The sequence below is a fragment of the Pseudophryne corroboree genome, chromosome 4 (genome assembly GCF_028390025.1).
Source record: "Pseudophryne corroboree isolate aPseCor3 chromosome 4, aPseCor3.hap2, whole genome shotgun sequence".
NCBI lineage: Eukaryota > Metazoa > Chordata > Amphibia > Anura > Myobatrachidae > Pseudophryne > Pseudophryne corroboree.
This window is the reverse complement of record NC_086447.1, coordinates 181,140,442-181,164,565: the sequence shown is the minus strand read 5'-3', so window position 1 is coordinate 181,164,565 and position 24,124 is coordinate 181,140,442. Positions and strand designations below refer to the sequence as shown.

At 46.8% G+C, this 24,124-nt stretch overlaps 1 protein-coding gene across 2 annotated transcripts in view; it reads right to left on the bottom strand.

Moving 5' to 3' along the window:
• Window positions 1-1,589: 1,589 nt before the first annotated feature.
• Window positions 1,590-24,124, bottom strand: part of FBXO36 (F-box protein 36) — a 399,365-nt gene continuing 376,830 nt past the window's right edge. For both annotated transcript variants that reach the window (XM_063915617.1, XM_063915618.1), the window contains one exon: window positions 1,590-2,818. In XM_063915617.1, coding sequence (XP_063771687.1) covers window positions 2,582-2,818 — 237 coding nt within the window. In that variant the 3' untranslated portion in view covers window positions 1,590-2,581. The remainder of the gene's footprint in view (window positions 2,819-24,124) is intronic.

Genomic DNA, 24,124 nt, shown 5'->3' with positions numbered 1-24,124 from the left:
CTATTGTGTATGTCCCTTCACAGCCTCAGATTTCACTGCTCCATCCTTGATGTAAACATAGCAAAAAGGGCTATGAGTGTCTGTCCAGGAAATGATCATTATTTTTGTAATCTAAAACTGTAGGTTTATGACTGTACATAGCGTTTTTTATAGAGAGGCACGTAGAGAATGCTGTCTCACCACCCGACCCTGCTCAAAGGCCCCTACAAATGTGGGGCCCTGGGCAGCTTCCCTATGTATCTATATGCATACCTCCTAACTTTATCATTAAAGAGAGACACACGCGCTGCAAAGCTGCATGCGCTCCCGAAAAGGGGCGTGGCTTCAAAAAAGGGGGCGTGGGTTCATGGCGATGCCGAGATTGTAAGTCACGTCCCCTCACCCTTTTGTCACTCGTGAATAGAAGCTGTGCGCGTCTTTTCACCCCTGCTCCCCCCCTCCTACCGCGGGACACTGCGACCCGCTGGAGGGACAGCCCCCGAAAACTGGGACTGTCCCGCAAAAATCGGGACAGTTGGGAGGTATGCTATATGTTAAGGTGACCCTTAGGGGGGATCAGTATGAAATACCTACAATCAAAATCCAGACGGTCAAAATCCAGACAAGGTCAAAATACCGACAAGTTCACAATACCGACAATTAAAATACAGGCAAGGTCAAAATACCGACATTTAAAATGTCGACAGGTCAAAAAGTTGACAAGAGGTTTTCATTGTTTTTTGGTGTGTATGTTGACATTGGTCAACATAGACACCGTATAAGTGTACCGCGTCCACTCGCATGGCTCGCAGCTTCGGGCGCGGTGCCTTGCTGCGCTCGGAACACTATTATATTCTCCCTCCAGATCCACTGGGATGGTAAAGTATGAACATGTCGGTTTCAATGAAAAAATCATGAAACACTCATGTTGACTTTTTGACCTGTCGACATTTTAAATGACGGCATTATGATCTTGTCTGTATTTTAAATGTCGGTATTTTGACCATGTCAGGATTTTCACCTTGTCGGTATTTTGACCGTCGGTCAATGGTTGTCGGTATTTTGACCGTCGGATTTTGATTGTAGGTAAATTGACCGCATCCCCTTAGTATAGGATAGTAGATGGCTGTTACCACTTGTAGTAAGGCTGTTGTGCAATATTCCTTGTATTCGGTAATAAAGATGGGAATGCATCCATTACACTAAGGTGAGCCTTGGAGTCTTTATTGCGGATCTGTGTGAAGGCTTTCACGTTGTGATATAAATGTGAAATACTTGCCAGAAACACCTTTTGGATGTAAAGAATGTGTCATTCCCTGTCACACCTGTATATCATTATTTGTTGTCATATATCACAAACGCTATTTGTCTTGGTTAGAATGGGGAACTACAGCTGATGGCAACCTACAATACTCATAAAAGATAAATGGCAATCTTCTTGCCATGTTTCACATATATAACACAGGCTAATATAACACACTACTGACATTTTAATAATGATAACACAGGTTTAGAGGAGCCAGAATAGGAAATACATCCACTAACAAGAGGAGGATTTGTGGCAAATTAAATGCCAATTCAATTACCCTATAAATGACCCTTTTCAGAGATTACATTAGAAATATTTTTTTATTTTATTGTATCAAATTCAATTCTACAAAAAGGAAAATATTTCAAATAGCATCAGAGCATATGTCAGCTGTAACCACTAATCATATCCTTAGTCATAAGATGGCTGTGTTTCCTCCATTATGAAATGATATACAGGTTGAGTATCCCATATCCAAATATTCCGAAATACGGAATATTCCGAAATACAGACTTTTTTGAGTGAGAGTGAGATAGTGAAACCTTTGTTTTTTGATGGCTTAATGTACACAAACTTTATTTAATACACAAAGTTATTAAAAATATTGTATTAAATGACCTTCAGGCTGTGTGTATAAGGTGTATATGAAACATAAATGAATTGTGTGAATGTACACACACTTTGTTTAATGCACAAAGTTATAAAAAATATTGGCTAAAATTACCTTCAGGATGTGTGTATATCGTGGATATGTAACATAAATGCATTCTGTGCTTAGATTTAGGTCCCATCGCAATGATATCTCATTATGGTATGCAATTATTCAAAAATACGGAAAAATCCCATATCCAAAATACCTCTGGTCCCAAGCTTTTTGGATAAGGGATACTCAACCTGTAATACCAAATACTAGCACATGTCTAGTAACTGTTAGGCAATACAAAAATAAATATGTAAACTCTGATAAACTGTATTTTTAATTCCTACTTAATTGCATTGGTAAAGCCAGTATATCTACACAAGTAATAATCTTATGCGGACCATCGGCAATGTTTATGCATGGGTAAGATTGGCACTACCGTACACTACAGGTATTTCACTTTTTGTTATTTTTTTAGCACCTACAGTAAGTCTGTACCAGCTGGGTATGTGAGAGGGCTGCAAATTATGCTGACTTATTACAATTCTCATGGTTCTTATATATTATTGCAAAATGGTAAGCAGGAGAATGGCCTGGGTTCATTTACTTGTGTAGTTCACATTTTCTTGTAACTGATACCTAGTGTAATTATCCTATTGCTCTAATGGCCTCTCTGCCAAAGGCTCATCCAGTGAGTGGAGGGGGTCCTGGGGGTCCTGACTGTCCTCCTGTCTCTTTCTCCATCTGCGGAGCTGGAGCTGAAGTTGCAGTTTGTTAGTGAAAAAGAATTGCTTCCAGCCAATGTTCTGTGCAAGAGACCTCATCTCTGGGGTGACGCTGTCACAGGATCTCACCACAATCTGTTCCCACAGTTTTTCCGAATTGCAGATCTGGTAGAAAAAAAAAATGAACACTGTTAAATTGATAAAAGAGATATACATGTAACTGCCTCAACTATAACTGCTTTTGTCAATATGATTATTCACAGTCGAGTAATAGCCAGAGTAACCGCCGTGTGCAGCGCAGACAGCAGCTAGACGTTCGTTGAACTGTAGTTTTAGACACACGTCTAGTAACCCCCAAGTTAATTTTGACTGTGAGCTGGTCAGCTGTAGCGTGCCGGTCGTCCCTAATGCACCTTCATAGCTGACATTCACCTCTCACATCAATGCACGTGGTGCTCCACAGTATCCACGTCGGTTATTCGCAATGGTACCATTTGTCCAGTCACGATACACCTTCACCACAGCAGCACGCGAACAGTTCACAAACTGCACTGTTTCAGAATACCGCCATCCTTGGCCCGAAAGCCGATAATCATTCTTTTTTTCCAACACGGATAAATCGCCCCTTTTTCACATGACAACAATGAGTGATATGTGTGCACACAGCCTGTCGCACACCTTATATACCCACCAAACCAGTGTATGACAGGTGACGCACTTCATGGGCTACTCGCTGCCGATGTCAAATGTAGGAGGTGGTCAAAATAATGTGACTCGACGGTGTATATACTTCAAATATACAGCTACATTTGGGGAATTCTGTGTCTGCAGGGCAGATGTACTAAGCCTTTCAAGATTAATAATGTGGACAGAGATAAAGTAACTGCCAAACTACTCCTAAATGCCATGCCTTCTGCTCGATGTTGGAGAAGAGGAGTGTTGGGGCATGTACAAGATCTGTCCTTCTGTTCAATGATGGGGAAAAAAAGACTATTGGGACATTTACAATATCTGTCCTTCTGCTCATTATCTGCCGTGTTAAGAGTGGAGAAGTGAGCCAGCTGCTCTGCATATATTTATAGCATGCACATTATAAATGTTACTTTAATGCTGATTGGCTGCCATGGGCAACTTCTCCATTGGCTCACTTCTCCACTCTTTTCACTGCTTCACATCTCCTGCTAAGTCCCAAATGTCAAAGTGGTATAATATAGAATGTCCTGCAGGAATGGGGAAGAGAAGTGTTGGAGCATGTACCTGTCCTTCTGCTGGAAACAGGGAAGAAGAGTGTTGGAGCATGTTTCTGTCCTTTTGCTCGACGTTGGAGAAGAGGAGTGTTGGGGCATGCATTTGTCCTTCTGCTGGAAATAGGGAAGAAGAGTGTTGGGACATGTATCTGTCCCTTTGCTCAACGTTGGATAAGAGGAGTGTTGGGGCATGTGTCTGTCCTTCTGCTTGAAGTTGGAGAAGAGGAGTGTTGGGGCATGTATCTGTTCTTCTCCTCGACGTTGGAGAAGAGGAATGTTGGGGCATGTATCTGTCCTTCTGCTGGAAATGGGGAAGAAGAGTGTTGGGGCATGTATCTGTACTTCTGCTCGACGTTGGAGGAGCGTTGGGGCATGTATCTGTTATTCTGCTCGAAGTTGGAGAAGAGGAGTGTTAGGGCATGTATCTGTCTTGTTGGAGAAAAGGACTGTTGGGACTTGTATCTGTCCTTCTGCTGGAAATGGGAAAGAGAAGTGTTGGGGCATGTATCTATAATTTTGTTGAAAATTGGATAGAGTCGGGATGCAATGAAGTCCAAGTTCGGTGGCCGGGCGACATGCCGGCCGAAGTCGGACGTTTGTTCAAAGAGGCAATCATGTACATGGCTAAACTATAAACAAAACAAGAAATACCAACTGCGCTAACATATAAATTCAGTTTTTATATTAGTTAAAATCAATTACACAAATACACATACACTAATTAAAATAATACGGCACTAATGATGCCAAGAAAATAATATTGATAATGAGCCTTAATAAGCCACTCTCTGACAACAATTATTCACTCAGGGCAGTCTTTGTGCAAAATTGCCAGCATATGCAACTAATTACTGGAAGATGGAAAAAGTCCTGCAACGCATGCGTTTGTGTAAATAGAATGGCGTCCAGGTGGCGAAGAATAGTTACCAAGTCCCTGGTGGTAATTCAGCCGGGTATCCCACCTAGCGGGGTTCTGGAGTGATCTCTCTATCCCACGCAGTGAAGATGGTGGTTCTCCCTTTATTAATATCCACACTGAAGGGACTGGAATCTCCTGATGAAAAGCAAAGTCCTGTATAACGCCTGCAGGAATCCTCAGGAACGCCCTGGTCAGAGATGTGGCCCTCTAATGCGTTTCACTGTCACTTGGCAGCTTTATCAAAGGTCTTTATCAAAGGACCTTTGATAAAGCTGCCAAGTGACAGTGAAACGCGTTAGGGGCCACCTGTGGGCGGTGAAAACAAACTTGGCATGAGAGCTCTGCAAACAAGTTCGGAGATACAGCGACCCGTCCAGTCAGTGCCACCGCCCGCAGCAGCAGCAGCCGGGGACGGCAGGGAGGGCGAACCGGTAGCGGAGCCAGATGGGTCAGATCTCTGCATTTAAGGTCATCCAACTACGAGGATAAGAACTTTCCACCTCGGAGAAGGTAAAGAAGAACCAAGCGACTTAATACACCTCTACATGCGGGACATACCACGACTCCTTGTGAGTACGGTATGCATTGAGTCTCCCTACATCCAGCACTTCCGCTTTGTATAAGAACTAAAAGAGACTATAATTTAGTCATAGACTTATCCATTGGGAACCTATCATTTATTGCATTACTGTTTATTGTTGTTGGATGAGCGCAGAAGGGATCCCTTATTTTCTTGTGCATTGTGTTCCAGGGTGATTGAGTGATCATCTGTTGGTATCCCTACTGCAGCTCTCTGAGGCGCAGCAGTCCTCTACCTCCCCTTTTTTATATAAACATAGCAAAGCTGCTGTATACAGCATAGGCACAGATTATCAAAGCTTATTGATTTCCCAATATAGTGGGAAAATATATATATATATTTTTTGCATAAGATATAGGTATTACTGTGAAAGCTAATTTAAGGGATCATTTAGATTATTGTGATTCAGTATCGATCATGAATATCGATAGAGGGCCTCCGATTAAGGTTGGCCAATTATCCTAAATATTTTAAAAGTGTTGAAGTTCAAGTCTCTTCCTACTTAATGGGTCAAAATGTCCAGAAACCAGTTTGAGAGATAATGCCAAGAATGTCCCAGTGAAACCTTGAGTGAGGTGGACCACAGCCAACTGAAATAATTTCCAGCAGCAGTGTTTCAGCTTCAGAATATCTATCGAGAAGTCTCTTTCTGCGAGGTACACTGGGTTCCACAGGGAATATATCGGGGTGTAGAAATGGATCTTGATCCAGAGGCACCAACAGGCTAAAAGGTATATGCAATTGCGGTCGAATTCCCGAAAATGTCGAAAAACGGGACATTGTCGCCCCAAATTTTTTTCGACAATGCAATACAGTACTTTTCGCCAAAAAAACAGCCATTCCAAATTCGACTTTTTGAAATTCGACATTTGTAAAATTCGACATTTCTGCAATGGTACAAATGCGGCATTTCGACAAAAGTATATTCAATTGAAGAATGTAAATTCGACAACAGTGCTTTTAGACAGTAAATTCGTAATTTTCAATCCGCCACACTTTGCTGGCGGAATCTAATAAAAAAATTTAAAAACATGTTTTTTTGTGTGTTTTTTTTTATTGGTAATAGCATATCTATTTATATTAGAAGGGATTAGGTACTTGGTTTGTCTATTTAGGAGGCACAAGTATTATTTATATATTTGTAAAAATCTTTTTTTTTTTTTTTTTTAATGGAATGGTGTAAAAATCAGAAAAAAAAAAGTGTGGGGTCCCCCCTCCTAAGCATAACCAGCCTCGGGCTCTTTGAGCCGGTCCTGGTTGCCAAAATACGGGGGAAAAAATGACAGGGGATCCCCCGTATTTTAACAACCAGCACCGGGCTCTGCGCATGGTCCTGGTGCAAAAAATACGGGGGACAAAAAGAGTAGGGGTCCCCCGTATTTTTTGTACCAGCACCGGGCTCCACTAGCTGGACAGATAATGCCACAGTCGGGGGTCACTTTTATACAGCGCCCTGCGGCCGTGGCATTAAATACCCAACTAGTCACCCCTGGCCGGGGTACCCTGGAGGAGTGGGGACCCCTTCAATCAAGGGGGTCCCCCCCCCAGCCACCCAAGGGCCAGGGGTGAAGCCCGAGGCTGTCCCCCCCATCCAAGGGCTGCGGATGGGGGCTGATAGCCATGTGTAAAAATTTAAGAATATTGTTTTTTTGCCGAAGAACTACAAGTGCCAGCAAGCCTCCCCCGCAATCCGGTACTTGGAGAACCACAAGTACCAGCATGCGGGGGGGAAACAGGCCCGTTGGTACCTGTAGTTCTACTGCAAAAAAAATACCCAAATAATAAGAATTTACTTACCGATAATTCTATTTCTCGGAGTCCGTAGTGGATGCTGGGGTTCCTGAAAGGACCATGGGGAATAGCGGCTCCGCAGGAGACAGGGCACAAAAAAGTAAAGCTTTACTAGGTCAGGTGGTGTGCACTGGCTCCTCCCCCTATGACCCTCCTCCAGACTCCAGTTAGGTACTGTGCCCGGACGAGCATACACAATAAGGGAGGCATTTTGAATCCCGGGTAAGACTCATACCAGCCACACCAATCACACCGTACAACTTGTGATCTAAACCCAGTTAACAGTATGACAACAGAAAGGGCCTCTTAAAGATGGCTCCTTAACAATAACCCGAATTAGTTAACAATAACTATGTACAAGTATTGCAGATAATCCGCACTTGGGATGGGCGCCCAGCATCCACTACGGACTCCGAGAAATAGAATTATCGGTAAGTAAATTCTTATTTTCTCTATCGTCCTAAGTGGATGCTGGGGTTCCTGAAAGGACCATGGGGATTATACCAAAGCTCCCAAACGGGCGGGAGAGTGCGGATGACTCTGCAGCACCGAATGAGAGAACTCCAGGTCCTCCTTTGCCAGGGTATCAAATTTGTAAAATTTTACAAACGTGTTCTCCCCCGACCACGTAGCTGCTCGGCAGAGTTGTAATGCCGAGACCCCTCGGGCAGCCGCCCAAGATGAGCCCACCTTCCTTGTGGAGTGGGCTTTTACAGTTTTAGGCTGTGGCAGGCCTGCCACAGAATGTGCAAGTTGAATTGTGTTACAAATCCAACGAGCAATCGACTGCTTAGAAGCAGGTGCGCCCAACTTGTTGGGTGCATACAATATAAACAGCGAGTCAGATTTTCTGACTCCAGCCGTCCTTGCAATGTATATTTTTAAGGCTCTGACAACGTCCAACAACTTGGAGTCCTCCAAGTCGCTAGTGGCCGCAGGCACCACAATAGGTTGGTTCAGATGAAATGCTGATACCACTTTTGGGAGAAAATGCGGACGAGTCCGCAGTTCTGCCCTATCCGAATGGAAGATTAGATAAGGACTTTTATAAGATAAAGCCGCCAATTCAGATACTCTCCTGGCAGAGGCCAGGGCTAGTAACATAGTCACTTTCAATGTGAGATATTTCAAATCCACCTTTTTCAATGGTTCAAACCAATGGGATTTGAGGAAATCTAAAACTACATTTAGATCCCACGGTGCCACCGGAGGCACCACAGGAGGCTGTATATGCAGTACTCCCTTGACAAAAGTCTGGACCTCAGGGACAGAGGCCAATTCTTTTTGGAAGAATATTGACAGGGCCGAAATTTGAACCTTAATGGATCCCAATTTGAGACCCATAGATAATCCTGATTGCAGGAAATGTAGGAAACGACCCAGTTGGAATTCCTCCGTCGGAACCCTCCGATCCTCGCACCACGCTACATATTTTCGCCAAATGCGGTGATAATGTTTCACGGTGACTTCCTTCCGTGCCTTAATCAAGGTAGGAATGACTTCTTCTGGAATGCCTTTCCCTTTTAGGATCTGGCGTTCAACCGCCATGCCGTCAAACGCAGCCGCGGTAAGTCTTGAAAAAGACAGGGACCCTGCTGTAGCAGGTCCCTTCTCAGAGGTAGAGGCCACGGTTCGTCCGTGAGCATCTCTTGAAGTTCCGGATACCAAGTCCTTCTCGGCCAATCCGGAACCACTAGTATTGTTCTTACTCTTCTTTGCCGTATGATCTTCAATACCTTTGGTATGAGCGGCAGAGGAGGAAACACATACACTGACTGGTACACCCAAGGAGTTACCAGTGCGTCCACAGCTATTGCCTGTGGATCTCTTGACCTGGCGCAATATTTGTCCAGTTTCTTGTTGAGGCGAGACGCCATCATGTCTACAATTGGTCTTTCCCAACGGTCTATTAACATGTTGAAGACTTCTGGATGTAGACCCCACTCTCCCGGATGAAGATCGTGTCTGCTGAGGAAGTCTGCTTCCCAGTTGTCCACGCCCGGGATGAACACTGCTGACAGTGCTATCACGTGATTCTCCGCCCAGCGAAGAATCTTGGCAGCTTCTGCCATTGCACTCCTGCTTCTTGTGCCGCCCTGCCTGTTTACATGGGCGACCGCCGTGATGTTGTCCGACTGAATCAACACCGGCTTTCCTTGCAGGAGAAGTTCCGCCTGGCTTAGAGCATTGTAGATTGCTCTTAGTTCCAGAATGTTTATGTGAAGAGACTTTTCCAGACTCGTCCATACTCCCTGGAAGTTTCTTCCTTGTGTGACTGCTCCCCAGCCTCTCAGGCTGGCGTCCGTGGTCACCAGGATCCAATCCTGAATGCCGAATCTGCGGCCTTCTAATAGGTGAGCCTTCTGCAACCACCACAGAAGTGACACCCTTGTCTTTGGTGACAGGGTTATTCGCAGGTGCATCTGCAGATGCGACCCTGACCATTTGTCCAACAGATCCCTTTGGAATATTCTTGCATGGAATCTGCCGAATGGAATTGCTTCGTAAGAAGCCACCATTTTTCCCAGGACTCTTGTGCATTGATGTACTGACACTTTTCCTGGTTTTAGGAGGTTCCTGACCAGATCGGATAACTCCTTGGCTTTTTCCTCTGGAAGGAAAACCTTTTTCTGAACCGTGTCCAGAATCATTCCTAGGAACAGCAGACGAGTTGTCGGGATTAAATGGGATTTTGGAATATTCAGAATCCACCCGTGTTGTCTTAGCACCTCTTGAGATAGTGCTAAAGCTGTCTCCAGCTGTTCTCTGGACCTTGCCCTTATTAGGAGATCGTCCAAGTATGGGATAACTAATACGCCTTTTCTTCGAAGAAGAATCATCATCTCGGCCATTACCTTGGTAAAGACCCGAGGCGCCGTGGACAATCCGAACGGCAGCGTCTGAAACTGATAGTGACAGTTTTGAACAATGAACCTGAGGTACCCCTGGTGCGGGGTAAATCGGAACGTGTAGATACGCATCCTTGATGTCCAAGGATACCATAAAGTCCCCTTCTTCCAGGTTCGCTATCACTGCTCTGAGTGACTCCATCTTGAACTTGAACTTTTTTATGTAGAGGTTCAAGGACTTCAGATTTAGAATAGGCCTTACCGAGCCATCCGGCTTCGGTACCACAAATAGAGTGGAATAATACCCCTTTCCTTGTTGTAATAGGGGTACTTTGACTATCACCTGCTGAGCGTACAGCTTGTGAATGGCTTCCAACACCCTCTCCCTTTCGGAAGAGACGGTTGGTAAGGCAGACTTCAGGAAACGATGAGGAGGATCCGTCTCTAATTCCAACCTGTACCCCTGAGATATTATCTGCAGGATCCAGGGGTCTACCTGCGAGTGAGCCCACTGCGCGCTGTAATTTTTGAGACGGCCCCCCACTGTCCCCGAGTCCGCTTGAGAGGCCCCAGCGTCATGCTGAGGTTTTTGCAGGAGCCGGGGAGGGCTTCTGTTCCTGGGAAGGAGCTGCCTGTTGGTGTCTCTTCCCTCTTCCTCTGCCTCGTGGCAGGTACGACAAGCCCTTTGCTCTCTTATTTTTGTAGGAGCGAAAAGGCTGCGGTTGAAAGGTCGGTGCCTTTCTCTGTTGGGGAGTGACTTGAGGTAAAAAAGTGGATTTCCCGGCAGTAGCCGTGGCCACCAAGTCTGATAGACCAACTCCAAATAACTCCTCCCCTTTATACGGCAAAACCTCCATGTGACGTTTTGAATCCGCATCGCCTGTCCACTGTCGTGTCCATAAGGCTCTTCTGGCTGAAATGGACATAGCACTCACCCGAGATGCCAGTGTGCAAATATCCCTCTGTGCATCACGCATATAGATAAATGCATCCTTTATTTGTTCTAACGACAGTAAAACATTGTCCCTATCTAGGGTATCAATATTTTCAATCAGGGATTCTGACCAAACTACTCCAGCACTGCACATCCAGGCAGTTGCTATAGCTGGTCGTAGTATAACACCTGCATGTGTGTATATATTCTTTTGAATAACTTCCATCTTTCTATCTGATGGATCCTTAAGTGCGGCCGTCTCAGGAGAGGGTAACGCCACTTGTTTGGATAAGCGTGTGAGCGCCTTGTCCACCTTAGGGGGTGTTTCCCAGCGCGCCCTAACCTCTGGCGGGAAAGGGTATAATGCCAATAACTTTTTTGAAATTATCAACTTTTTATCAGGAGCAACCCACGCTTCATCACACACGTCATTTAATTCTTCTGATTCAGGAAAAACTGTTTGTAGTTTTTTCACACCATACATAATACCCTGTTTTACGGTATCTGTAGTATCAGCTAAATGTAACGTCTCCTTCATTGCCAAAATCATATAACGTGTGGCCCTACTGGAAAATACGTCTGAATTTCTACCGTCGTCACTGGAATCAGTGCCCGTGTCTGGGTCTGTGTCGACCGACTGAGGCAAAGGGCGTTTTACAGCCCCTGACGGTGTTTGAGGCGCCTGGACAGGCATTAATTGATTGTCCGGCCGCCTCATGTCCTCAACTGACTGTTTAAGGGAAGATAAACCATCACGTAATTCCACAAATAAAGGCATCCATTCTGGTGTCGACCCCCTGGGGGGTGACATCTGCATATTTGGCAATTGCTCCGCCTCCACACCAATATCGTCCTCATACATGTCGACACCACGTACCGACACACACCGCAAACTCACAGGGAATGCTCTAATGAAGACAGGACCCACTAGCCCTTTTGGGGAGACAGAGGGAGAGTCTGCCAGCACACACCACAAAGCGCTATATATACAAGGGATATCCTTATATTAAGTGCTCCCTTATAGCTGTTTTAATATATATATATATAGCCATTAATGTGCCCCCCCTCTCTGTTTTACCCTGTTTCTGTAGTGCAGTGCAGGGGAGAGACCTGGGAGCCGTTCTGACCAGCGGAGCTGTGACAGAAAATGGCGCCGTGTGCTGAGGAGATAGGCCCCGCCCCTTTTTCGGCGGGTTCTTCTCCCGCTATTTTTCCAGTCAGGCAGGGGTTAAATATCTCCATATAGCCCCTATGGGCTATATGTGAGGTATTTTTAGCCTTGTATAAGGTTTATATTTGCCTCTCAGAGCGCCCCCCCCCAGCGCTCTGCACCCTCAGTGACTGCCCAGTGAAGTGTGCTGAGAGGAAAATGGCGCACAGCTGCAGTGCTGTGCGCTACCTTATGAAGACTGAGGAGTCTTCAGCCGCCGGTTTCCGGACCTCTTCACGCTTCAGCATCTGCAAGGGGGTCGGCGGCGCGGCTCCGGGACCGGACTCCACGGCTGGGCCTGTGTTCGATCCCTCTGGAGCTAATGGTGTCCAGTAGCCAAGCAGCAAATCCACTCTGCATGCAGGTGAGTTTACTACTTTCCCCCTAAGTCCCACGTTGCAGTGATCCTGTTGCCAGCAGGACTCACTGTAAAGAAAAAAACCTAAACTAAACTTTCTCTAAGCAGCTCTTTAGGAGAGCCACCTAGATTGCACCCTTCTCGTTCGGGCACAAAATCTAACTGGAGTCTGGAGGAGGGTCATAGGGGGAGGAGCCAGTGCACACCACCTGACCTAGTAAAGCTTTACTTTTTTGTGCCCTGTCTCCTGCGGAGCCGCTATTCCCCATGGTCCTTTCAGGAACCCCAGCATCCACTTAGGACGATAGAGAAAAAAACAGGACACAGACACGGTGAAAGTATAACTTTATTACATACATGCCGACACATACTTACCTATGTTGACACGCCGACTCTGGCCTCGTCTCCAATGTCGACGTCCGGGGTACCTGAAAATAAAATTATACTCACCTGATCCAGTGTCCAGTTCTTTTATTATAATCCACGTACTTGGCAAAACAAAAAAATGCATTTACCCGAACCAGACGGACTGAAAGGGGTTCCATGTTTACACATGGGACCCCTTTCCCCGAATGCAGAGACCCCCGTGACTCCTGTCACAGAAGGTCCCTTTTTGGAGTCCAGGTCCTCCTTCCATGACCTCAACCACAGAATTCGGTGAGCCAGGATGGACGTAGTCGACGCCTTGGCCGCCATTACACCTGCCTCAGAGGACGCCTCGTGAATATATTGGGAGGCAGTGGTAATATAAAACAGATATTGTCTGGCAGTGTCAGATATATCCTGAGGCAGCTCATCCTCTATTGCCTGAACCCATGCTTCAATTCCTTTTGCAGCCCAGGAGGCCGCTATAGTGGGTCTATGTACAGCACCTGTAAGGGAGTAAATAGACTTCAGGCATCCCTCCACACGCTTATCTGTCGGTTCCTTCAGTGAGGTGACAGTGGTGACAGGCAGAGTAGATGACACTACAAGACGGGTGACATGGGAATCAACCGGCTGTGAATTTTCCCACTTGTTACACAACTCAGCAGGGAGAGGATAGCGAGCTAGCATCTTTTTAGACAGGGAAAATTTCTCTCCTGGAGAAGACCAGGGTTCCTGACGTATGTCTTCTAAGTGGTCAGAATGTGGTAAGACTACTTTAGCTACCTTCTAACGTTAAAAACTTATCAGGTTTCTTAGACGCAGTAGTGGGATCTACATCATCATCGATTTGTAGAATCAGCTTAATAGCCTCCACTAGGTCAGGGACATCAACCTGAGTTGTAGGTTCCTCGTCAGAAGCAACTGAATCAGTGCCTGACGGATCAGTATACTCCCTATCGTTATTAGAAGTATCATCTGATATATTAGTGGATTGTGAGGAGGAAGCGGCCCGCTTAGGTGACCCCTTGACCCCAGAGGGACATGGGGTAGGTTTTTGTCTAACCAAAGATTGATTCAATTGCTGCAACTGGGTAGACAAATTATCCACCCAAGGCGGATTTACCATAGGGACAATAATAAGAATTTACTCACCGGTAATTCTATTTCTCGTAGTCCGTAGTGGATGCTGGGTACTCCGTAAGGACCATGGGGTATAGACGGGCTCCGCAGGAGACTGGGCACTCTTAAAAGAAAGATTAGGTACTATATCTGGTGTGCACTGGCTCCTCCCTCTATGCCCCTCCTCCAGACCTCAGTTAGGGAAACTGTGCCCAGAAGAGCTGACATTACTAGGAAAGGATTTGGAATCCAAGGTAAGACTCATACCAGCCACACCAATCACACTGTACAACTCGTGATAACTATACCCAGTTAACAGTATGAACAATAACTGAGCCTCTCTCAACAGATGGCTCATACAATAACCCTTTAGTTAAGCAATAACTATATACATGTATTGCAGAGAGTCCGCACTTGGGACGGGCTCCCAGCATCCACTACGGACTACGAGAAATAGAATTACCGGTGAGTAAATTCTTATTTTCTCTGACGTCCTAGTGGATGCTGGGTACTCCGTAAGGACCATGGGGATTATACCAAAGCTCCCAAACGGGCGGGAGAGTGCGGATGACTCTGCAGCACCGAATGAGCAAACTCAAGGTCCTCCTCAGCCAGGGTATCAAACTTGTAGAATTTTGCAAAAGTGTTTGAACCCGACCAAGTAGCAGCTCGGCAAAGTTGTAAAGCCGAGACCCCTCGGGCAGCCGCCCAAGAAGAGCCCACCTTCCTCGTGGAATGGGCTTTTACTGATTTAGGATGCGGCAGTCCAGCCGCAGAATGTGCAAGCTGAATGGTGCTACAGATCCAGCGAGCAATAGTCTGCTTTGAAGCAGGAGCACCCAGCTTGTTGGGTGCATGCAGGATAAATAGCGAGTCAGTTTTTCTGACTCTAGCAGTCCTGGAAACATAAAGTTTCAGGGCCCGGACTACGTCCAGCAACTTGGAATCCTCCAAGTCCCTAGTAGCCGCAGGCACCACAATAGGTTTGTTCAAATGAAACGATGATACCACCTTAGGGAGAAATTGGGGACGAGTCCTCCATTCTGCCCTTTCCATATGGAAGATCAGATATGGGCTTTTACATGACAAAGCCGCCAATTCTGACACACGCCTAGTCCAAGCTAAGGCCAAAAGCATGACCACTTTCCACGTGAGATATTTTAGCTCCACGGTCTTAAGTGGCTCAAACCAGTGGGATTTTAGGAATCCAACACACGTTAAGATCCCAAGGTGCCACTGGAGGCACAAAAGGGGCTGAAACGTCCGAACTTCAGGCAGTGAAGCCAGTTCTTTTTGAGAGAAAAAGGGATAGGCCCGAAATCTTGGCCTTTATGGATCCTAATTTTAGGCCCATAGTCACTCCTGACTATAGGAAGTGCAGGAATCGACCCCCCTGGAATTCCTCTGTAGGGCCTTCCCGGCCACACACCAAGCAACCTATTTTCGCCATATACAGTGAAAAAGTCTTGCTGTCACGTCTTTCCTAGCCTTTATCAGCGTAGGAATAACTGCATCCGGAATGCCCTTTTCCGCTAGGATCCGGCGTTCAACCGCCATGCCGTCCAACGCAGCCGCGGTAAGTCTTGGATCAGACAGGGTCCCTGTTGCAACATGTCCTGACTGAGAGGCAGAGGCCATGGGTCCTCTGAGAGCATTTCTTGCAGTTCCGGGTACCGAGTCCTTCTTGGCCAATCCGGAGCAAAGAATATTGTTCACACTCCTCCGTTTATTACAATTCTCAGCCCTTGGGTCTGAGAGGAAGAGGAGGGAATATATAGACCGACTGGAACACCCACGGTGTTACTAGTGCGACCACAGCTATCGCCTGATAGTCCCTTGACCCAGCGTAAAACCTTTGTTATCTTTTTATTGAGGTGGGACGCCATGTAGTCCACCTGAGGCAGTTTCCATCAATTTGCAAAACTGCGTGAAGACTTCCTGATGAAGTCACCACTTTCCCGGGTGGAGGTCGTGTCCACTCCCGGAATGAACACTGCTGACAGTGCGCTTACTTGATTCTCCGCCCAGCGAAGAATTCTGGTGGCTTCTACCCTCGCCACCCTGCTCCTTGTGCCGCCTTGGCGGTTTACATGAGCCCCTGCGGTCTGACTGGATCAGAACCGGTTGGTCGCGAAGCAGGAACTCCGCTTGACTTAGGGCGTTGTATATGGCCCTTAGTTCCAAGATATTGATGTGAAGGCAAGTCTGTTGGCTTGACCACAAACCTTGGAATTTTCTTCCCTGTGTAACTGCCCCCCACCCTCGGAGGCTTGCATCCGTGGTCACCAGGACCCAGTCCTGAATGCCGAATCTGCGGCCCTCGAGAAGGTGAGCACTCCGCAGCCACCACAGGAGAGACACCCTGGCCCTGGGGGATAGGGTGATTAACCGATGCATCTGAAGATGTGATCCGGACCACTTGTCCAGTAAGTTCCATTGTCCTTGCATGGAACCAGCCGAAGGGGATGGCCTCGTATGATGCCATCATCCTTCCCAGGACTCGAGTGCAGTGATGCACTGACACCTGTTTTGGTTTTCAATGGATTCCTGACCAGTGTCATGAGCTCCTGAGCTCTCTCTATCGGGAGATAAACCCTCTTCTGGTCTGTGTCTAGGATCATGCCTAGGCGAGGCAGATGAGCTGTAGGAACCAACTGCGACTTTGGAATATATAGAATCCAGTCGTGTTGCCGTTTCACTTCCAGAGAAGGTGATACGCTGTCCAGCAAATGCTCTCTTGATCTCGCTTTTATGAGGAGATCATCCAAGTATGTTATAATAGTGACACCTTGCTTCCGCAGGAGCACCATCATATCCGCCATAACCTTGGTGAAATTGGTAATGACAATCCCGTACCGCAATTCTGAGGTACGCCTGATGAGGTGGATAAATGGGGACACGAAGGTATGCATCCCTTATGTCCCGATTCATTTCAGGCATGCAATGACCGCTCTTAGCGATTCCATCTTGAACCTGAACCTTTTCAGGTATATGTTCAGGGATTTTAATTCAATATGGGTCTAACCGAACCGTCTGGTTTCGGGATTATAACATGGTCGAATAATAACACCCTCTTGTTGAAGGAGGGGACCCTTGACCACCACCTGTTGAAGATACAATTTACGAATTACAGTTAACACTGGCTCCCTCTCTTGGGGGGAAGCCCGCCGGGTCCTCGGTGAGGGGGCATCTTCTCACAGTCCAGCCTGTATCCCTGCAATACAATTTCTATTGCCCAGGGATCTAACAGGGAGTGAACCCACTTGTGGCTGAACTTACGAAGGCGTGTCCCCACCGGGCCTAGCTCCGCCTGTGGAGCCCCAGCGACATGCGGTGGATTTTTGTAGAGGCCGGGGAGGACTTCTGTTCCTGGGACTAGCTGTGTTGTACAGCTTCTTTCCTCTGCCCCCGGCTCTGACAAGAAAGGACGCACCTCAGACTTTCTTGTTTCTTTATTCGAAAAGCTGCATTTAATAATGTCGTGCTTTCCTAGGCTGTGCAGGAATATAAGGCAAAATATCAGAATTACCAGCTATAACTGTGGAGACCAGGCCCAAGAACCTTTCTCCACACAATCCTCAGCCTTCCATATGCCTCTTAAGTCGGCATCATCTGTCCAATGTATATTCTACAGGACACGTCAAGCTTTTGTCTCTAGGACCCAGTATACTCATGTCCCTTTGGGCATGCTTTATAATTATATATCTACCACTTAAGACAGCATCTTAAAATATTTATATGCATACTAGGGTCTCAATCTCTGCTGATAAGGTACCTGTCCACGCTGTCACAGCGCTATAAACCCATGCCGACACAATCGCCGGTCTGGGTAGTATACTAGAATGTGCACGCTATCTGCAGGATCCCTGAGAATAGCTAGTGCAAACAGGACACCCAAGGGGAAGATTCTCAACACATCCTGGCCCTAGTGGGGAAAGGATACAGCCTGAGAATTCTCTTGTGGGAAGCTGCCGTCTCTTGTCTGGAGATTCCCGCTCTTTTTCCTCATGAGGGGAGGGAAATTTACCTCAGCATTCTTCCCCTTAACATGTGTACTCTCGTGTCAGGGACAGATGAGTCATCAGTGATATGCAAATCATCTTTTATTCCAATAATCATATATTGAATATCTTTTAGCCCTCTTGGCTGTAACTTTGCATTATCGTAGTCGACAGTGGAGTTAAACTCCGTGTCGATACTTTGTTATTTTGGATAGTGAACATAGAGAGACTCTGAAGGACTCTGTGACATAGGGACAGACCAGGGTAGATTTCCTTTCTGTTCCCTAACCTTTTGTGCAATAATTTTACCTCAGCACTTACACATATCCAAACAGGTGTCGGCGTTGTTGACGGAGACACCCTCCCACACACTTATCAGCTCTATCACCTCCTTAGAGGAGCCTTTTACCTCAGACATGTCGACACACGCGTACCGACACACCACACACACAGGGGATGCTCTATTTGAAGACAGTTCCCCCACCAGGCCCTTTGGAGAGACAGAGAGAGAGTATGCCAGCACACACCACAGCGCTATATAATACAGGGATGTACACTATACTGAGTGATTTTTCCCCTATAGCAGCTTATATACACAGTTTTGCGCCTAAATTTATGTGCCCCCCTCTCTTTTTTACCCTTTGTGTACCAGGATACTGCAGGGGAGAGCCTGGGGAGCTTCCTTCCAGCTGAGCTGTGAAGAGAAAATGGCGCCGGTGTGCTGAGGAAGAAGGCCCGGCACCCTCAACGGCGGGCTTCTGTCCTTTTATGTACTTTAATGGCGGGGGTTAATGCACATATACAGTTTATCAGACTGTATTATGTGCTTTTCGCCAAGTAAGGTAATCTAATTGCTGCCCAGGGCGCCCCCCCAGCGCCCTGCACCCATCAGTGACCGGAGTGTGTGGTGTGCTAAGGGAGCAATGGCGCATAGCTGCAGTGCTGTGCGCTACCTTAATGAAGACCGTAGTCTTCAGCCGCCGATTTTCAACTTCTCTTCGTTCTTCTGGCTCTGCAAGGGGGACAGCGGCGCGGCTCCGGGACTGGACGACCGAGGACTGGGCCTGTGTTCGATCCCTCTGGAGCTAATGGTGTCCAGTAGCCTTAGAAGCCCAAGCTAGCTGCAAGCAGGTAGGTTCGCTTCTCTCCCCTCAGTCCCACGTAGCAGTGAGTCTGTTGCCAGCAGATCTCACTGAAAATAAAAAACCTAACAAATACTTTCTTTTCTAGGAAGCTCAGGAGAGCCCCTAGGGTGCATCCAGCTCTGGCCGGGCACAGATACTAACTGAGGTCTGGAGGAGGGGCATAGAGGGAGGAGCCAGTGCACACCAGATATAGTACCTAATCTTTCTTTTAAGAGTGCCCAGTCTCCTGCGGAGCCCGTCTATACCCCATGGTCCTTACGGAGTACCCAGCATCCACTAGGACGTCAGAGAAATGTGGCTGCAATGGCACAGGAGGTCCCATAGGGGGCGTGTCACAAGCGTATTGCGCATAGTTGAGAACACCGCCCAAGGTGGCTCCTGATTGGTTACAGGAGCTGCAGACTGACTGGGAGATGTATGGCACATATTACAGAGACCATCATTCAAAACTTCCCCCTCAGACAAATCCCTGGCGTATGCGCTGCATGATACAAGAGCGTTTGTGGATTTCCCACCCTTTGTGTTATACATTTTAGTGAATGTAACCGCAGAGCATATGAGTACGATACAGCCAGACAGAGTACAATACCTGCTAATAAATCCCCTAGTATGTGACAGCGTACACAGTACACAACACCAGCGTCTAAATCCGTTACTATGTGACTGCGTACACAGTACACAACACCAGCAAATAAATCCGGTATGATGTGACTGAGTACACAGTAGAATACACTTAATGGTAAATACTGTGCAGCACTATATATGAGACCCTGACGCACCTAGTCCGTACAGAATACAGTGATAGCTATAGCTGGGATACACTGAAAGTTAAATCCACACAGCAGATACAGGCACACACAGTCACAGTGACAATGCAGATAATTATTTTAGTAAGACAATAAAACTGCACTGGACTAGAATATATATATATATATATATATATATATATATACAATGCGCGGTCCGAGACCAGATGTATTTATCAGAATACTCGTACAATATATTCTGGTAGAGGTACACTTGTTCTTAACTAACACTGTCTTAAAATGACATGTAGAATACTTAAGTCTCTGTAAAATCACAGCGCTGATGAATCAGGCGGATTTACAGAGGAGACCTTGCCCTGCAGTCCCGGAGACCAGTTGCAGCTACTGTGAGAAGATGTGCCCAGCGTCTCAGTCAGGGAGTGAGGGAGAGTGTGAGTCAGCTCCAGGGTGGGAACAGCAGCAGTAGGTGGCGCCCGGAACTGGGGAAGGGGCTACAGGTCAAGCGCCTTTTTTCCCTATGCTGGTCCTCACCACCGGGTACTATGGAGCCTTATTAAAGTGGATATTTTACTATCCGACCTGTGCTCCCATGCCCTGGTGGATATAGTGGGGTCCCTGCTCTGACACAGTGTCCACGCCAGCGTTGCGGTTCGTCTCCTTAAACCGTGACATGAACAGAGCCAGCGGGAGTATGCGACGCTGTTGGGGAGGTGAAGGAGCCGCAGAACAGTATGTCATACTGAAATATGAAGTGCTGCAGCCCTTGAAGTCTTCTAAAAAGCTTTTTCAGGGCTGCCTAGCACAGCCCACCTGTTAAGTGACTGCTTCATGGCCTAGTGAAAGTTAATAGTAAGATGAATACTTGATGTAAGAATTACACACAGATATAAACAAAATTTGTTTTTTTCTTTTACCTCTAGGATTTAGTTAGAATCTGCTTGCTTTATGATAGCCATTGAAATGCAAATTAACCTGTGTAACTGCTTTTTCTTAGCAATGAAAAACCACTTTTACAGGCAGGCAAAAGCACATAGCTTTCATATGCAAATTAGAAGCACTGAATGGGTAAAAGAGTCTCAGGAGACCAGTGAATGGTACATATATAGAATTATTATAATAAGAATTTACTTACCGATAATTCTATTTCTCGGAGTCCGTAGTGGATGCTGGGGTTCCTGAAAGGACCATGGGGAATAGCGGCTCCGCAGGAGACAGGGCACAAAAAAGTAAAGCTTTAGGATCAGGTGGTGTGCACTGGCTCCTCCCCCTATGACCCTCCTCCAAGCCAGTTAGGTACTGTGCCCGGACGAGCGTACACAATAAGGGAGGAATTTTGAATCCCGGGTAAGACTCATACCAGCCACACCAATCACACCGTACAACTTGTGATCTAAACCCAGTTAACAGTATGATAACAGCGGAGCCTCTGAAAAGATGGCTCACAACAATAATAACCCGATTTTTGTAACTATGTACAAGTATTGCAGATAATCCGCACTTGGGATGGGCGCCCAGCATCCACTACGGACTCCGAGAAATAGAATTATCGGTAAGTAAATTCTTATTTTCTCTATCGTCCTAGTGGATGCTGGGGTTCCTGAAAGGACCATGGGGATTATACCAAAGCTCCCAAACGGGCGGGAGAGTGCGGATGACTCTGCAGCACCGAATGAGAGAACTCCAGGTCCTCTTTTGCCAGGATATCAAATTTGTAGAAATTTACAAACGTGTTCTCCCCTGACCACGTAGCTGCTCGGCAGAGTTGTAATGCCGAGACCTCTCGGGCAGCCGCCCAAGATGAGCCCACCTTCCTTGTGGAATGGGCCTTAACCGATTTAGACTGTGGCAGGCCTGCCTCAGAATGTGCAAGTTGAATTGTGTTACAAATCCAACGAGCAATCGACTGCTTAGAAGCAGGCGCACCCAACTTGTTGGGTGCATACCGTATAAACAGCGAGTCAGATTTTCTGACTCCAGCTGTCCTGGAACATATTTTCAGGGCCCTGACAACTTCTAGCAACTTGGAGTCCTCCAAGTCCCTAGTAGGTGCAAGGCACCACAATAAGCTGGTTCAGGTGAAACACTGACACCACCTTAGGGAGAGAACTGGGGACGAGTCCGCAGCTCTGCCCTGTCCGAATGGACAAACAGATATGGGCTTTTTTGAGAAAAAACCACCAATTTGACACTCGCCTGGTCCAGGCCAGGGCCAAGAGCATGGTCACTTTTTATGTGAGATGCTTCAAATCCACATATTTGACTGGTTTTAAACCAATGTGATTTGAGGAATCCCAGAACTACGTTGAGATCCCACAGTGCCACTAGAGGCACAAAAAAGGGTTTTGTATATGCAATACTCCCTTGACAAACTTCTGGACTTCAGGAACTGAAGCCAATTCTTTCTGGAAGAAAATTTACAGGGCCGAATTTGAACCTTAATGGACCCCAATTTGAGGCCCATAGACACTCCTGTTTGCAGGAAATGCAGGAAACGACCGAGTTGAAATTTCTTTGTGGGGCCTTCCTGGCCTCACACCACGCAACATATTTTCGCCACACGTGGTGATAATGTTGTGCGGTCACCTCCTTTCTGGCTTTGACCAGGGTAGGAATGACCTCTTCCGGAATGCCTTTTTTCCCTTAGGATCCGGCTTTCCATCTCCATGCCGACAAACGCAGCTGCGGTAAGTCTTGGAACAGACATGGTACTTGCTGAAGCAAGTCCCTTCTTAGCGGCAGAGGCCATAAGACCTCTGTAAGCATCTCTTGAAGTTCCGGGTACCAAGTCCTCCTTGGCCAATCCGGAGCCATGAGTATAGTTCTTACTCCTCTACGTCTTATAATTCTCAGCACCTTAGGTATGAGAAGCAGAGGAGGGAACACATACACCGACTGGTACACCCACGGTGTTACCAGAACGTCCACATCTATTGCCTGAGGGTCTCTTGACCTGGCGCAATACCTGTCCCGTTTTTTGTTCAGCCGGGACGCCATCATGTCCACCTTTGGTATTTCCCAACGGTTTACAATCATGTGGAAAAAACTTCTCAATGAAGTTTCCACTCTCCCGGGTGGAGGTCGTGCTGAGGAAGTCTGCTTCCCAGTTTCCATTCCCGGGATGAAAAACTGCTGACAGTGTTATCACATGATTTTCCGCCCAGCGAAAAAAGTCCTTGCAGTTTCTGCCATTGCCCTCCTGCTTCTTGTGTCGCCCTGTCTGTTTACGTGGGCGACTGCCGTGATGTTTTTCCCACTGGATCAATACCGGCTGACCTTGAAGCAGAGGTCTTGCTAAGCTTAGAGCATTATAAATTTACCCTTAGCTCCAGTATATTTATGTGGAGAAAAGTCTCCATACTTGATCACACTCCCTGGAAATTTTTCCCTTGTGTGACTGCTCCCCAGCCTCTCAGGCTGGGCTCCGTGGTTACCAGCATCCAATCCTGAATGCCGAATCTGCGGCCCTCTAGAAGATGAGCACTCTATAACCACCACAGGAGAGACACCCTTGTCCTTGGATATTGGGTTATCCGCTGATGCATCTGAAGATGCGATCCGGACCATTTGTCCAGCAGATCCCACTGAAAAGTTCTTACGTGAAATCTGCCGAATGGAATTGCTTCGTAGGAAGCCACCATTTTTACCAGGACCCTTGTGCAATGATGCACTGTTTTTAGGAGGTTCCTGACTTGCTCGGATAACTCCCTGGCTTTCTCTTCCGGGAGAAACACCTTTTTCTGGACTGTGTCCAGAATCATCCCTAGGCACAGCAGACGTGTCGTCGGGATCAGCTGCGATTTTGGAATATTTAGAATCCACCCGTGCTGATTGTAGCAGTATCCGAGATAGTGCTACTCCGACCTCCAACTGTTCCCTGGACTATGCCCCTATCAGGAGATCGTCCAAGTAAGGGATAATTTAGACGCCTTTTCTTCGAAGAAGAATCATCAATTCGGCCATTACCTTGGTAAAGACCCCGGGGTGCCGTGGACAATCCAAACGGCAGCGTCTGAAACTGATAGTGACAGTTCTGCACCACGAACCTGAGGTACCCTTAGTGAGAAGGGCAAATTTGGGACATAGAGGTAAGCATCCCTGATGTCCCGGGACACTATATAGTCCCCTTCTTCCTGGTTCGTTATCACTGCTCTGAGTGACTTCATCTTAATTTGAACCTTTGTA